At 39.2% G+C, this 13,193-nt stretch overlaps 1 protein-coding gene across 5 annotated transcripts in view; it reads right to left on the bottom strand.

Moving 5' to 3' along the window:
* Window positions 1–13,193, bottom strand: part of Fgd4 (FYVE, RhoGEF and PH domain containing 4) — a 170,820-nt gene that overhangs the window by 89,642 nt on the left and 67,985 nt on the right. For all 5 annotated transcript variants that reach the window (XM_040751202.1, XM_040751197.1, XM_040751199.1 and 2 more), the window contains exon 2: window positions 190–309. Coding sequence is in view for 2 of the 5 variants with exons in the window: in XM_040751197.1 (XP_040607131.1) it covers window positions 190–309 (120 nt within the window). In the remaining 3 variants the exon portion in view is untranslated. The remainder of the gene's footprint in view (window positions 1–189; window positions 310–13,193) is intronic.

The raw sequence follows: 13,193 nt of genomic DNA, 5'->3' as shown, positions 1-13,193 counted from the left end.
AATGAAAAAAAAAAAAAAACAACTCAGCAATGTACAGAGCATTATAATAAAGAATGTGTACCCTGTCTGAGGAGCAGAGCAAACACACTGGTCTCCACCTGAGCAGGTGACATACACTTCAAATTATCTGTATTCAGTCTTCTGTGCAGCTCTTAAACCTCACCAGTCACAGAGCCCCAGAATACAAACCTTGTGGCTTTGGACTTGCAGCTGAGCGTTTTGCTGGTGTCCTCCCATTTATTCCCTGAGCCTCTGTGGTTGTGTTGCTTGTCGTATGAGGTGGACTGGCCTTTGGGCAGGTATTGATGCCTAGAGTTCAAAGGGAAAGGGAAGTAAGTTAATGTTTTTCTGATCACATAAAAACAGTGTTAAAAGACCTTAGAAATACCTGTCATGTATGTGCTGTCTTTCCCTGGGGAAGACCTCATTCTGTGTGCTTCAGAACAGAAGGGAGACTTCTATATGAAGACCCCTCTCTGTCTGCAGAAAGGACAGAATGTAGCTGCTAGGTGACATTTTAGTGACCAGTCAGTGACCAAATTACTCAGAAGAACCATAGGAAAATACAACTGTGACAGTTGACATGGAGACTACAGAAGAACGTCCTGAAGTGAAAAGAACCAATGTGCTCCCTTCCCCCAATAAATTACTTTTCACACAACATCCCTAACATTTGCTAGGAGTGGCCCATGTTTGCAGCAATGGTGAGATTGTATGCATACTGTCACATGTATTTAAAATTCAAATAACTCTGAAATGCAACATGACACACTGAAAGGGAGACACAGGTTCCTCTATTCAAGTTGATCCAAGTTATATGCTGAATTTCAGACTTTTAGAAAGTCATATGCCAATATTTTTCTTTACAGATAAATTCAATTGGGAGTGTGTGACATGGCAATATTAATAAAGGAAACTCCAATTAGGAGAACATAAAGCTACTATCAGAAATTCATTATAGCTGAAAGAAAAAGTGGGTATTTAAGGAGTCATTGTTATGAGAGGAAGTTTCATTTTTGCATGATTCAAATATCTAAAGTGGAAACTATTCAAGGTCTTTCAAGCCTGAGACTCATTCAGAACAAATGTTAATCTGAAAAGCCCAACCAACATCTACTGAGTCCTCAAAGTCTCATTCAACCCAAGTGATGAACAACTTAGATTAGACCAGGGCTGCTTTGTCATTAAACCAGGTTTTAGAAAGCATGAAGTTTCAGATATTATCTGACTAGCAGTATTATCGTTGCTTATTAGACAGCCCATGAAAGCATGAAGTTTCAGGTGTTATGTGACTAAGAGTATTATCGTTGGCTATTAGACAGCCCATAAAAGCAGCAACAAACATGGCTTGCAACAGACACCTTTCTGATAAAATGGTGGAACTCTGATAGGGATTAAGCATCTTTTAGCAAAACAAGTATCATTGAAAATTTTGATAGAATGATATTAAAATCCTTGTTTGTTTATTTTTTGTTTGTTTGCTTGTTTTGAGACAGGGTATCACTATTCAGTGCTGGCTGGCCTGCTTTCTGTGTTGACAAGGCTGGTCACAGAGATACCCCCACATACACTTCTGTTTCCCCAATGCTGGAATGCATGCATGCATGAGCCACCATGCTCAGCCAAATGTTCAAAGCACTGGACAGATAAGTGCACACATATTTTTAGAAAAACGGAGGAAGCGGCCACGTCTGCCCCTCAAATACACAGAAGCCAAGCTTTAAGGGGATTTGGGTAACTGAAGCAACTGAAGAGCAACGGTGCAGTCTAAAGACAACTGCTGAGGTCCCAGTGAAGGATAGCTTTGGGGCAGAACCAAGGATAAGACAGCACAGTGTAAACAAGAGGAAGACACTTTAGCACGGCATAGGAAGACTGAGGCGTTAGCCTTGAACTATAAAAGCTAAAACTCAGGCTATGATGGCTAATCTCGGTCGTTAACTTCACTATATCTAGAATCAACTAAAATCTAAGCAGCTAGCAGGCACATGAGCTTTTAACTGGATCAGTTTATGTGGGAAGACCCACTCTCAATCTGGCCCATACCTTCTGGTGGCAACCCACATACAGGACAGGAATGAAGGAAATGTTTGCTTTTGCCTGCTTGCCCTCACTCTTGCTGGCAAGTTCATCTATCTTGCTGTGGGGCATTCCTTTGTTGGTATCAGAATCTCCTTCTTCGGAATTCTGACACTGATTAAAGGTCAGCGGAGACATCCAGCCTCAAGGACTGAACTACCAGGTTCTTAGCCATTGTTGGACTAGTCAGGCTAACTATACTGTAAATCTCTCAGTCTCTCTCTCTCTCTCTCTCTCTCTCTCTCTCTCTCTCTCTCTCTCTCTCTCTCTCTCTCTCTCTCTCTCTCTCTCTCCCTCTCTCTTTCTCTGTCACACACACACATACACACTTTCATTTTATCAGTTGGAAAAACAAAAGCCTTTAAGAAACAGATCACTATAGTCACATATTAAAAAGAAACAGTGTATTTAGAAACAAGCTGAATCTTACACTGGGAGACAGTTTGTGTGCTTATGGAACAGCAGGGAACAAAAACTAAACAGTTCCCATAACCAGACTATTCCACATTAACTATGGGGATTTTATATTCCAAAATGACCTACAATTAAAGAATCAGCTCTGACAGATACAGCAGCAAGCTGTGAATTAGTATAGAGGTGTGTATCTCACTTTGAGGACCTGTTCTTAGCCTTGGCAATAGCCTGGTTGTTTGGGGGCTTCTTGGGGGTCACTTTGGTCAACAACTAGATCAGATGTATCTCATTCCTGGAACTGGAAGCTTCATTTGGTGATAAGAGATATCCAGTTGGTTCATCTCCCCATTATTTGGGGATTCCATTTAGATAACCTTCATGTATGTATATATTTTAGGAAGCTACTACTGTATTAGGTTTGCATAGGACCCCACAGATGGCCTTTAGTTTTAACTGTCCTTTAGCCCTGTCTTCCCTTACCCTCTCTATTGGATTCTTTGTTTCCATTCCCACTCATCTCACTCATCTCCCATCCATCCATAACTATCTATTTCCCATACCTACAGAGTTTCAACCCTCCCCCATAGTCAATTACTCTTACATAACCATTTACCCATTGATGGAAATCTAGGTCATTACCAATTTCTGACAATTATGACTAGAGCAGAAATGAACACAGTTGAGCAAGTGTCTCTGTAGTAGGATGTAGAGTACTAATGGATATCTGCTCAAGAGTAGTACAGCCGAATCTTGCAATAAATCTATTCCCAGCTTCTGAGGAACCACCACACAGATTTCCATATGGCTATGCAAGTCTACACTTCCACCAGCAATGGATGAGTGTTCCCCTAACCCCACATCCTTGCAAACATGGACTGTCAGTTTTTTAAATTGACCTTGGTCATTCTCACTGTTGTAGGATAAAATCTCAAAACAGTTTTGATTTACATTTTCCTGATAGCAAAATATGTTGAACATTTAAGTGTTTCTCAGGCAGCTATTTTACTTTTTGAGAACTCTCTATTTAGCCCTGCAACCTATCTGTTAACTGGATTTTTTTCTTGGTGTCCAGTTATATTTTTAAGTTTTTAATATGTTTTAGATATTAGCCCTCTATTGGATGTGTAGCTGACAGAAACCTTTTCCCATTCTGTAAGGCTGCTGCTTTGTCTGAATGATGGTGTCCTTTGCCACACAGACATTTTTCAGCTTCATGAGGTCCTGTTTATTAACTGTCAGTCTTAGTAACTGTGCCATTGGTGCTCTGTTCAGAAAGTCCTCCTGGGCCAATGAGTTCAAGACTGTTCCACGCTTTCTCTTCCATCAGGTACAGTGTAGCAGGCCTTATGCTGATGTTTCCAATACATCTGACATTGAGTTTTGTGCAGGGTGATAAAGTGTGAGTTCTCTTGCATTCTTTCACACATAGCCATCCATTTGACCAGCACCATGTTTTGAAGACGCTGTCTTTTTCTCCAGTGTGTATTTCTGGCTTATCAAAAAACCAGGTGTCCACAGCTGTGTGGATTTATGTCTGGGTCTTCAATATGATTCCACTGATCAATGTGTCTGTGTTTATTCTCTGTAGCACAAGCTGGGATGGGGGATGGTGAGACCTCCAGGAGTTATTATTTAGGATTGTATTTGCTATCCTGGGTGTTTTGTGCTTCCATATGAAATTAAATTGCTCTTTCAAAATCTGTGAAGACTTGTGTTGGAATCTTGATGGGAACTGCATTGAATCTGTAGATTGTTTTTGGTAAACATTTTTACTATATTAATTCTACCCCACCATGAACATGGGAGGTCTTTCCATCTTCTGGTATATTCTTAAATTTCTTTCCTCAATGTCTTAAAGTTCTCATTATACAAGTCTTTCACTTGTTTGGTTAGAGTTACACCCAAGGTATTTCATATTATTTGAGGGTATTATGAAAGATATTGTTACACAATTTTTTTCTTAGTCTGTTAATCATTTGCATATAAAAAGGCTATTGATTATTGAGTGGTAATTCGGTGTCCAGCTACTTAGATGAAAGTGTTTATTAGCTGTAGGAGTATCAGAATAGTAATCCAGTGGAATTTTGGGGAGTTATGTATACTATAATATCATGTGTAATAAAAGATATTTTATTTTTCCTTCCCAATTTTTAATCTCTTTGTTTTGGGAAATACTATTTTAAGGCGTCTTAGAGCTGAATGGTCAATAGCGAGGCAGGGGAGACGAATAGGCAGGGCAGGCAGGCAGAGAAGATAAATTTGAGGAGGAATCTGGAGAAAGGATTGGGAAACAAGAGAGGAAAGGAAGAAGGAGGACTTTAGGGGCCAATCACACAGTCACCCAGCTACACAACCAGACATGGAGTAAGAAGGAAAAAAAAGGTACACAGGAATAGAGAAAGGCCCAAGACAGATGGGATAATTTAAGTCAAGAAAAGCTGGCAAGGAACAAGCCAAGCTAAGACCAGGCATTCTTAGCTAAGAATAAGTCTCCATCTGGGAGCTGGGGATGACCCTACCCTTGCAACAAGACAAAAGAGTAAAACATCACAGAACACTCTTGATCTCCTTCAATTGTCTTAATTGCTTTAGCAAAGGCTTCAAGTACTATATTAAATAGGTATGGAAAGAGTGGACAACCTTGTCTTGTGCCTGATTTTAGTATAATTGCTTTGAATTTCTTTCTATTTAAGTTGATGTTGGCTATGTGCTTGCTGTAAACTGCCTTTATTATTTTGCGGTATGTCCCTTGTATTCTTAATCTCTTGAGGACTTTTATCTCAAAGGGATGTTTGATTTTTGTCAACAGTTTTTCTGCATCTAATGAAATGATCATGTGGTTTTGTCTTTCAGTCTGTTTATATGGTGAATTACATTAACTGATTTTCATGCATTGGATCATCCCAGATAAAGCCCTCTTGATCATGGTGAATGATCTTTTTTATGTATTCTTGGATTCAATTTGCAAGTATTTTATTGAGTTTTTTGCATCTATGTTCATAAGGGAACTTGGTCTGTAATTTTCTTTGTTGGATCTTTATGTGGTTGAACTATCAGTGAAACTGATCTCATAAAAGGGATTGGGCAATTTTTCTTCTTTTTACATTTTGTGGAATAACTTGGAGTATTGGTGTTAATCTGAAAGTCCAGGTAAAATTCTGTTCTAAAACTCTCTCACCCTGTTTTTGGTTGGAAGACTTTTAAGTACTGCGTCTATTTCAGCAGGGGTTTCGAAGTCTATTTAAATAGCTTATCTGATTTTGATTGAACTTCGTGAGTCGTATATATCAAGAAAGTTACCCATTCCTTTCAGATTTTCTAATTTGGTGCAGTACAGGGTTATAAAGCGTGTCATTATAATTCTCGGGATTTTCTCCATGTTTGTTGTTACAGCTCCCTTTTTGTCTCCAATTTTCTTAATTTGGATCTTCTCTCTGCCTTTTAGTTAATTTGGATATAGGTTTGTTAATCTTACTGGATTTCTTAAAGAACTAACTCTTTGTTTTATTGATTCTTTGTATTGTTTTTGTTTCTATTTTAATGATTTCAGCCCTGAGTTTGATTATTTCTTTTTCTTCTAGAGCTTTTAAGTGTGTTGTTAAGTTAGTAATATGAGATCTCTCCTTTATTAATATGAGTACTGGGTGATATGAACTTGCTTCTTAGAACTGCCTTCATTGTGTTCCGTAAGTTTGGGTGTGTTGTATACTCAATTTCATTGCATTCTAGAACGTATTTCAATTCTTTCTTAATTTGTCTTGACCCATTTTTCATTCAGTAAAGAGTTGTTCAGTTTCCATGAATTTGTAAGCCTTCTGTTATTTCTGTTGTTGTTGAAATGCAGTTTTAATCCATGGTGGACAGATAGGATGCAAGGAGTTATTTCAATTTTCTTGAATCTGTTGAGACTTGCTTTATGACCCAGTATGTGGTCAATTTTGGAGAAAGTTCCATGAGCTGCTGAGAAGAAGATATATTCTTTTGTGTTTGAGTGAAATGTTCTGTAAATACCTGTTGGGTTCTTTTGGTTTATAATTTTACTTAGTGACAGAATTGAATTTCTCTATTTACTTTTGTCTAGATGATCTGTCTATTGGCAAGACTGGGTGCTGAAGTTACCTACTATCATGTGTGAAGGTGAACATGTGCTTTAAGCTGTAGCAATGTTTCTTTTATGAGCTTGGGTGCCCTTGTGTTTGGTGCATAGCAGTTAAGAATTTCAATATCCACTTGGTAGATTCTTCCTTTGCTGAGTATGAAGTGTCCTTTCTTATCTCTTCTGATTAGTTTTTGACTGAAGTCTATTTTTTTCAGATAGTAAAATTACTACAATAGCTTAGGTCTACTTGCTTGCAATATGTGTTTTCATCCTTTTACCCTGAGATGATGTCTATGCTTGATGGTGAGATGTGTTTCTTGGATGTAACAGGAAGAGGGATCCTGTTTTCTAATCCAATCTGTTAGTCTGTGTCTTTTAATTGGGATTGAGACAGTGGTGTTGAATTATCAATGAGCAGTGTTTTTTTATCCCACTGTTTTGTTGTGGTGGTATGGGACTTTTACACCCACTTTTGATCTGTCATCTGAGATTATTTATCCCTTGTGTTTTCTTGAGTATGGTTAGCCTCTTCAGGTTGACTAGGGCTGGTTTTAGATAGACACTGTTTAAATATGGTTTTCTTGTGGAATGCTTTTTCTTCATCTATTGCAATTGAGAGTTTTTCTAGGTATAATAGTCAGGGCTGGTATCTGTGGTTTCTTAAGAGTTTGTAGAACATCTGTCTAGGCCCTTCTAGGTTTTAGAGTCTCCGGTGAAAAATCATGAGTTATTTTGACAGGTCTGCTTTTATATGTTACTTCATCTCATTTCCTTGCAGCTTTTAATATTCTTTGTTTTTTGTACATTTAATGTTTTGATTATTATGTGTTGTGGGAAATTTCATATATATCTAAGAGAACAGGAGAAATTTCTTATAGCAATTTTAGTAGAAACTCATTAGTACAGATATAGTAAAAACACAAAACCTCATTTGAAAAAATGTTAGATTAACAAAGGGGTTGTGTATAGATTCTGATCTAAAATGACTTATCAATGTAACACCTAATATTTTATATAATATGGTACAGTTCATGAAAACTTTCTTATAATAGTAAATGTTAACTCTTATTTAGAATTCACTAATTTTTTTTCTTTCCTTTTGGTTTTTTGAGACAGGGTTTCTCTGTATTGCTTTGGAGGTTGTCCTGGAACTCTCTCTGTAGACCAGGCTGGCCTTAAACTCACAGAGACCCGACTGTGTCTGTCTCCTGAATGCTGGGATTAAAGGCATGCACCCCCCACCTCCCAGCTAGAACTCACTAATTGTCTATAAGAATCTTTTTTCTCTTACAAAATTCAGTCCAGATGTCACACTGCTGTAGGGATCACTGTCTCTTTGATACATACCAGTCTGTGAGCAATAGATACTTGATAGATACTTAGACCCTACTGGTTTTGCATGGCTAGCTTTTCTGAAGAAGCCCTTTGTTGAGCATTTTGTAGGAATGTCCTCAGGACAGTTCTTCATGGTACGTTCTCAGCATCACATCACTACATCTCTATTGTTTCAGCATGATTAACATGTGGTATGTGGCATTCACCTTGGTCACTTGGGAAGGGGGGTGTTTGCCAGTTGTTTTCAGCATAAGGCATTTAATGTATCTCTGTGGGAGTGAAGGAGCTCACACGTGTAGGCACATGCAGAGAACTGAAGCAGCTGAGTTGTCATATTTGTGCAGCAGTCTCCTCTACCTTCTGAGTCATCTTGCCAGTTCATTTACCTTCCCCTTTGAAACAACAGCTCTCACGGAATTTGGAACTCACTGCATCTAGACTGGCTAGAATGAGGCTTCCACGATTTGCCTGTCTCCTCCCACCAATGATGAGAAAGAGGTCCATCCATCTTATTCTTTGAGAAAGGGTCTCTCAGTGAACCTGAAAGTTACAATTTCAGCTAGACTGGATAGCCAGGGAGCCTCAAGGACAGGCCTGTCTCCTCCCACTAGTGCTGGTGTGTACCACCATGCCTAGAGTTTTATGCAGGTGCTGTGGTGTTGTAGAGTATTATCTTAAGGTGTGCTACTTTTGTGTATGCTCTTGAACATGTGTTTAATGATGCAAATATGTTTGGTTAAATAAAATTCATCTGCGGTCAGCAACTAGCTGACAGGAAGTTGTAGGGAGGGGCCAGACTTATAAGGAGGGGCGAGGAAAGACATGAGGACTTCTTAGGAGATGGAAAGAGGTGAGGAAAGACATGAGGACTTCTTAGGAGATGGAAAGAGGCGAGGAAAGACATGAGGACTTCTTAGGAGATGGAAAGAGGCGAGGAAAGACATGAGGACTTCTTAGGAGATGGAAAGAGGTGAGGAAAGACATGAGGACTTCTTAGGAGATGGAAAGAGGTGAGGAAAGACATGAGGACTTCTTAGGAGATGGAAAGAGGCGAGGAAAGACATGAGGACTTCTTAGGAGATGGAAAGAGGTGAGGAAAGACATGAGGACTTCTTAGGAGATGGAAAGAGGTGAGGAAAGACATGAGGACTTCTTAGGAGATGGAAAGAGGTGAGCTGCTTGCTATTTAGCCTCTCTGGGAAGCAGGATTCTACCCCAACCTTAGAATCTTGAGTTCTTTAGTAAGACAGAGATTTAAATAAGTTTTCTTAATAGCTTTAAAAGAGTCAGTGCCCAAAGGAACAGGATTCCCTCGGGCTTTAGCTCTTGTGACTTAGCTGCTGCTATGGTATCCTTGGGAGTGGAAGTTGTTAAACAGGATAGTTTAACTTAAAAGGCAGCAACAATTAAGAAACAAGAACAACACTGGGGATGCGAACTCTCACAAGCTATCCCACTGAGCTATACAACCAACCCTTAACAGTCCTTTCCTTTAAAACTTTAGAAATCTGGTGTTAGAAACTATCGGAGGATGTCAACCATGTTCTAAAGGTTCTGCATGTGTGATGGTCTACTATGCTGTAAAACGCACATCAGAAATTAGATGCAACAGATGCATGTGGTGAATATATTCTAAATGTTTGAAATGCCTCAGTTGTGGAAAATCTGCACAGCTTTTACTGGCTGAGTATCTGTATCCTGAACATCTGAAATGCTCAACAACCCAAAGAAGCATTTTTTTCCATGCAAGTAAAATATACGCTTAAGTGATTTTATTTTGTTTCATAAACTGCTTTGAGGGAAATAAATTTTTTCACTAGAAATAACTTGACATTGAGAAATAATTAAATATCAGGTAAAAAACTGAGGCAAAATACAGATAATGCCAAGAAGCATTTTTAAAGCATCTATTTTTTTTGTTTAATTACTCCTTCCAAGACATCTAAGACATTTTGGATTATCAGACTTGAATATATAGATTTAGAGTGCTCAATCTATAAATCAATGAAAATAAGACAAATGTAACTAGGAACTTGAAATAGGATGAGGTAAAACAATGAATAAGAACTGTCGTGTTTGCCAGCTAGATAGTATTCAAAGGTTCTATAAGGAAAATGTGTTTATAAATTACTTATATGAAGAAGAAAATCTATGGCAATCACAAAGCACTCATATTACAGTTTTACCTTAAACATATACCCTCATATTCATATATCCAGTTTCAAAACTGGAAACCACCCAAATGTCCATTAAGGGATGAATTAATACATAAAAAATGTTCTATGCACAATGGAATATTATTCTGTCTTTAAAAGGAAAGAGATGTTTTATATAGGCTACTATGTTCATGATTCTTAAGGACATTATGCTAAGTAAAAGAACCCAGCCCCCAAAAGACAAGTGTCATATAACTTTATTTATAGTAAAGACTTAAAAAAGCCAAATCCATAAAGACCAAAAATAGAACAGAGTTGCCAAGATCTAAGGGACGGGGTGAGGGGGAAGAGTTATTGCTGTGTTTCTCAACCTGTGGGTCACAACCACAAAGGACCATCAAAATCACAGGTATTTATGTTATGACTCATAACAATAGCAAAATTACAGTTATGACGTACCAATAAAATAAATTTATGGCTGGGGGTCACCACAACATGAGGAACTGTATTAAAGGGTCACAGTATTAGGAAGGCCAAGAACCACTGAGTTATTGTTTAAATAATATGGAGTTTCACCTTTGTAAGATGAAACTCGGCAGAAGAAGTGTTCAGAGTAGCATAATAAAGGGAGATATTTAAAATCTAGGTTCTATGTATTTTGTTATGTTTATACACCATTAAAATTTAAAATTAAATGTCTGTGTGTTATGTAACAATCTCCTTCTAGAGAAAAACCTCTCATCTTGGAGGAAACAATCAAGATATGGGATGTTCCAAATGGCGGTGAAACATTCCACCAAGCAGATGAGCAGTGCTCTCAGGAAGTCAAGAGCCTAAGGCCTCAGGAGAACTGGAAACTGAGGAGATAAGACAGACTCTTCCCTTCTCAAACACACTAAGCTTCCAGGACTGCCAAGAGACACTCTGAGTGAAGTTGAGCTTGTGCTTCCCCGGAGAAGCAGAGACAGGAGAGCAACCCCCTGAGCCTCCTGGAAAGGACATTTTTTAAACTGTGGAGCCACCTGTAGTGAGCCCCAGGTTCCTAGCTTTCATGAGCTGTCACCAAGGAGTCAGCCTTGGTGATGCAGCTGTCTTTGAATCAGTTCTGCTCTCGTAAGGAACGGTTTGCCCACACTCCTGTAAGTGAATTCAGAAAACCCCACTGGTTCACCAAGCCAAACTTGGTCGTTCCTCCACCCAGGGCTAACAGACTTCATTCTTCTGTCTCCAGGAACAGTGGTATACAACATTATTCAATGAAGAAAAGGCCACATCTAAGTTCCAGTCATCTCTAACCATCTCTTGAGTGTGTGGTTTCTCCCAGGCCGTGATCTGACATCCTTGATGAGCGCAGGCTCTCCAGTACTGAGACTGCTACTTTCCCAAGCTCTGCTCCAGACCTCTCCTCAGACTCTGAAGAAACACTCCTTCTGTTCCCTTGCATTTCTACTAGTATAAGACTTGTCTCACAATCACATTCCCCCATCCGAGTACCTCGTCTCACAGCTGCATTCCCCAGAACTGCCTTTACAACTTTCTCTACCTCAAATAATGCAACTCCATCCATGCTAAGTCAAAACCCATGGAAGCAACTGGAATCCTTTTTTATGTCATCGAGTACATCCTGTTCAACAGAAAATTCTGTTGGCTCTGTGTATTGGTTTTCTGTTGCTATGATAAAACACCACACCCAAGGTGTGTATGTGTGTGTTTGTGTCTATGTGTGTGTATAGTATATGTATGTATGTGTGTATATATGTATATATGTGGGCATGTATGTATATAGGTGTACGTATATGTGATATATGTGTATATATGTATATGTGTGTGTATACATATATGTGTATATATGCACATGAGAGTTACTGGGACTTATGTTTCCAGAGAGAGGGATAAGAGTCTATCGTGGCAGGGAAGCATGGCGGCAGAGAGGTAAGGCAGCAGGAGCTGAGATCTTACAACTTCAAATGCAAGCACAAAGCATGAGGCTTTTACCCTGAAAGCTGGCCCCAACACCATACTTCCTTCAGCAAAGTTCCATCGCCTAAAGATCCCCAAAGCCTGCTACCAATGGGGACCAAGTGTTCAAATGCCCAAGACTATAGGGACATTCCCACTCAAACCACCAAATGATATTTCCAGAGTTTTCATGTCCATCACTCCCTTCTACCACGGAAAACCACCATCTTAAAATGGATGAAAGCAAGCCCCTCCGGAGTCTCCCTGCTCCTTCTCCTACTCCCAGTAGTCAGCACTTTGAAACTAGGTCAACAGAGATCCTGTGCCAAACTTTCCCAGTGGCTGCACACTTTACCAGGAGGAAAACCTCAAGCTCTTCACAGTGATTTGTAGTCACTGTGCGACCGGCCCTGGCTCCATTATCGGGAGTCCCATCATTCACTATCGCTCTGTTCCCACACTTCCTTCACAGGACTCCTTTGTTGCACACACAGACCAAACACTGTTTATGGCCTTTAGTCTAGCTGGTCCGTGCTAGGATACTTCTCCACATAATTGCTGGCTACCTGTTTACCTCTTCCTAATCTTGGCTTAAACTGCACCTTCTCAGTACAGATGACCCCGGCACACTACTTTCTTCCACTCCGTTCAGATCATTTTCCTGCAGCTCCTGTACCATGTAGTAACTGGTACACGGTCTGCTTTCTCTGCTCAGAATCCAAGCAGTAGAACGCAGTCACCTTGTTTGGAGAGATTTCCGGGCCACCCCATCATATAGTAGATGTGTGATAAACATATTGAACAAATTATATTCTAGAGACCCTAGGGGCAAGTATTTCTTTTCTTGCCTAGAATCTTAGTTTATATTTCATGTGAAACACTTTAAAAATATCTCAACAACAGTAAAATATGTAACTATTATCATAACTCACAGTATATTTCCACACACTTTCATTTCTATCTAAGATCTGAAACACTGGACTTTACTTATATTCAAGTTCCAAATTTTCGGAGCTAGACGTAAAAGGAAAAAAGTTTAAACTCGAATGTTCTTCCCATTCCCAGAAACAAATTTGGAAATATCTAGAGCTGTGAAACTACCCAGATGTTCATGTTAATAACAGCTGCAGATGTCCACCTTCACTGGTACA

This window comes from Mesocricetus auratus, unplaced genomic scaffold, assembly GCF_017639785.1.
Source record: "Mesocricetus auratus isolate SY011 unplaced genomic scaffold, BCM_Maur_2.0 Super-Scaffold_100008, whole genome shotgun sequence".
In the NCBI taxonomy this organism is placed as follows: Eukaryota; Metazoa; Chordata; class Mammalia; order Rodentia; family Cricetidae; genus Mesocricetus; species Mesocricetus auratus.
This window is presented reverse-complemented; position numbering and strand designations above follow the sequence as displayed.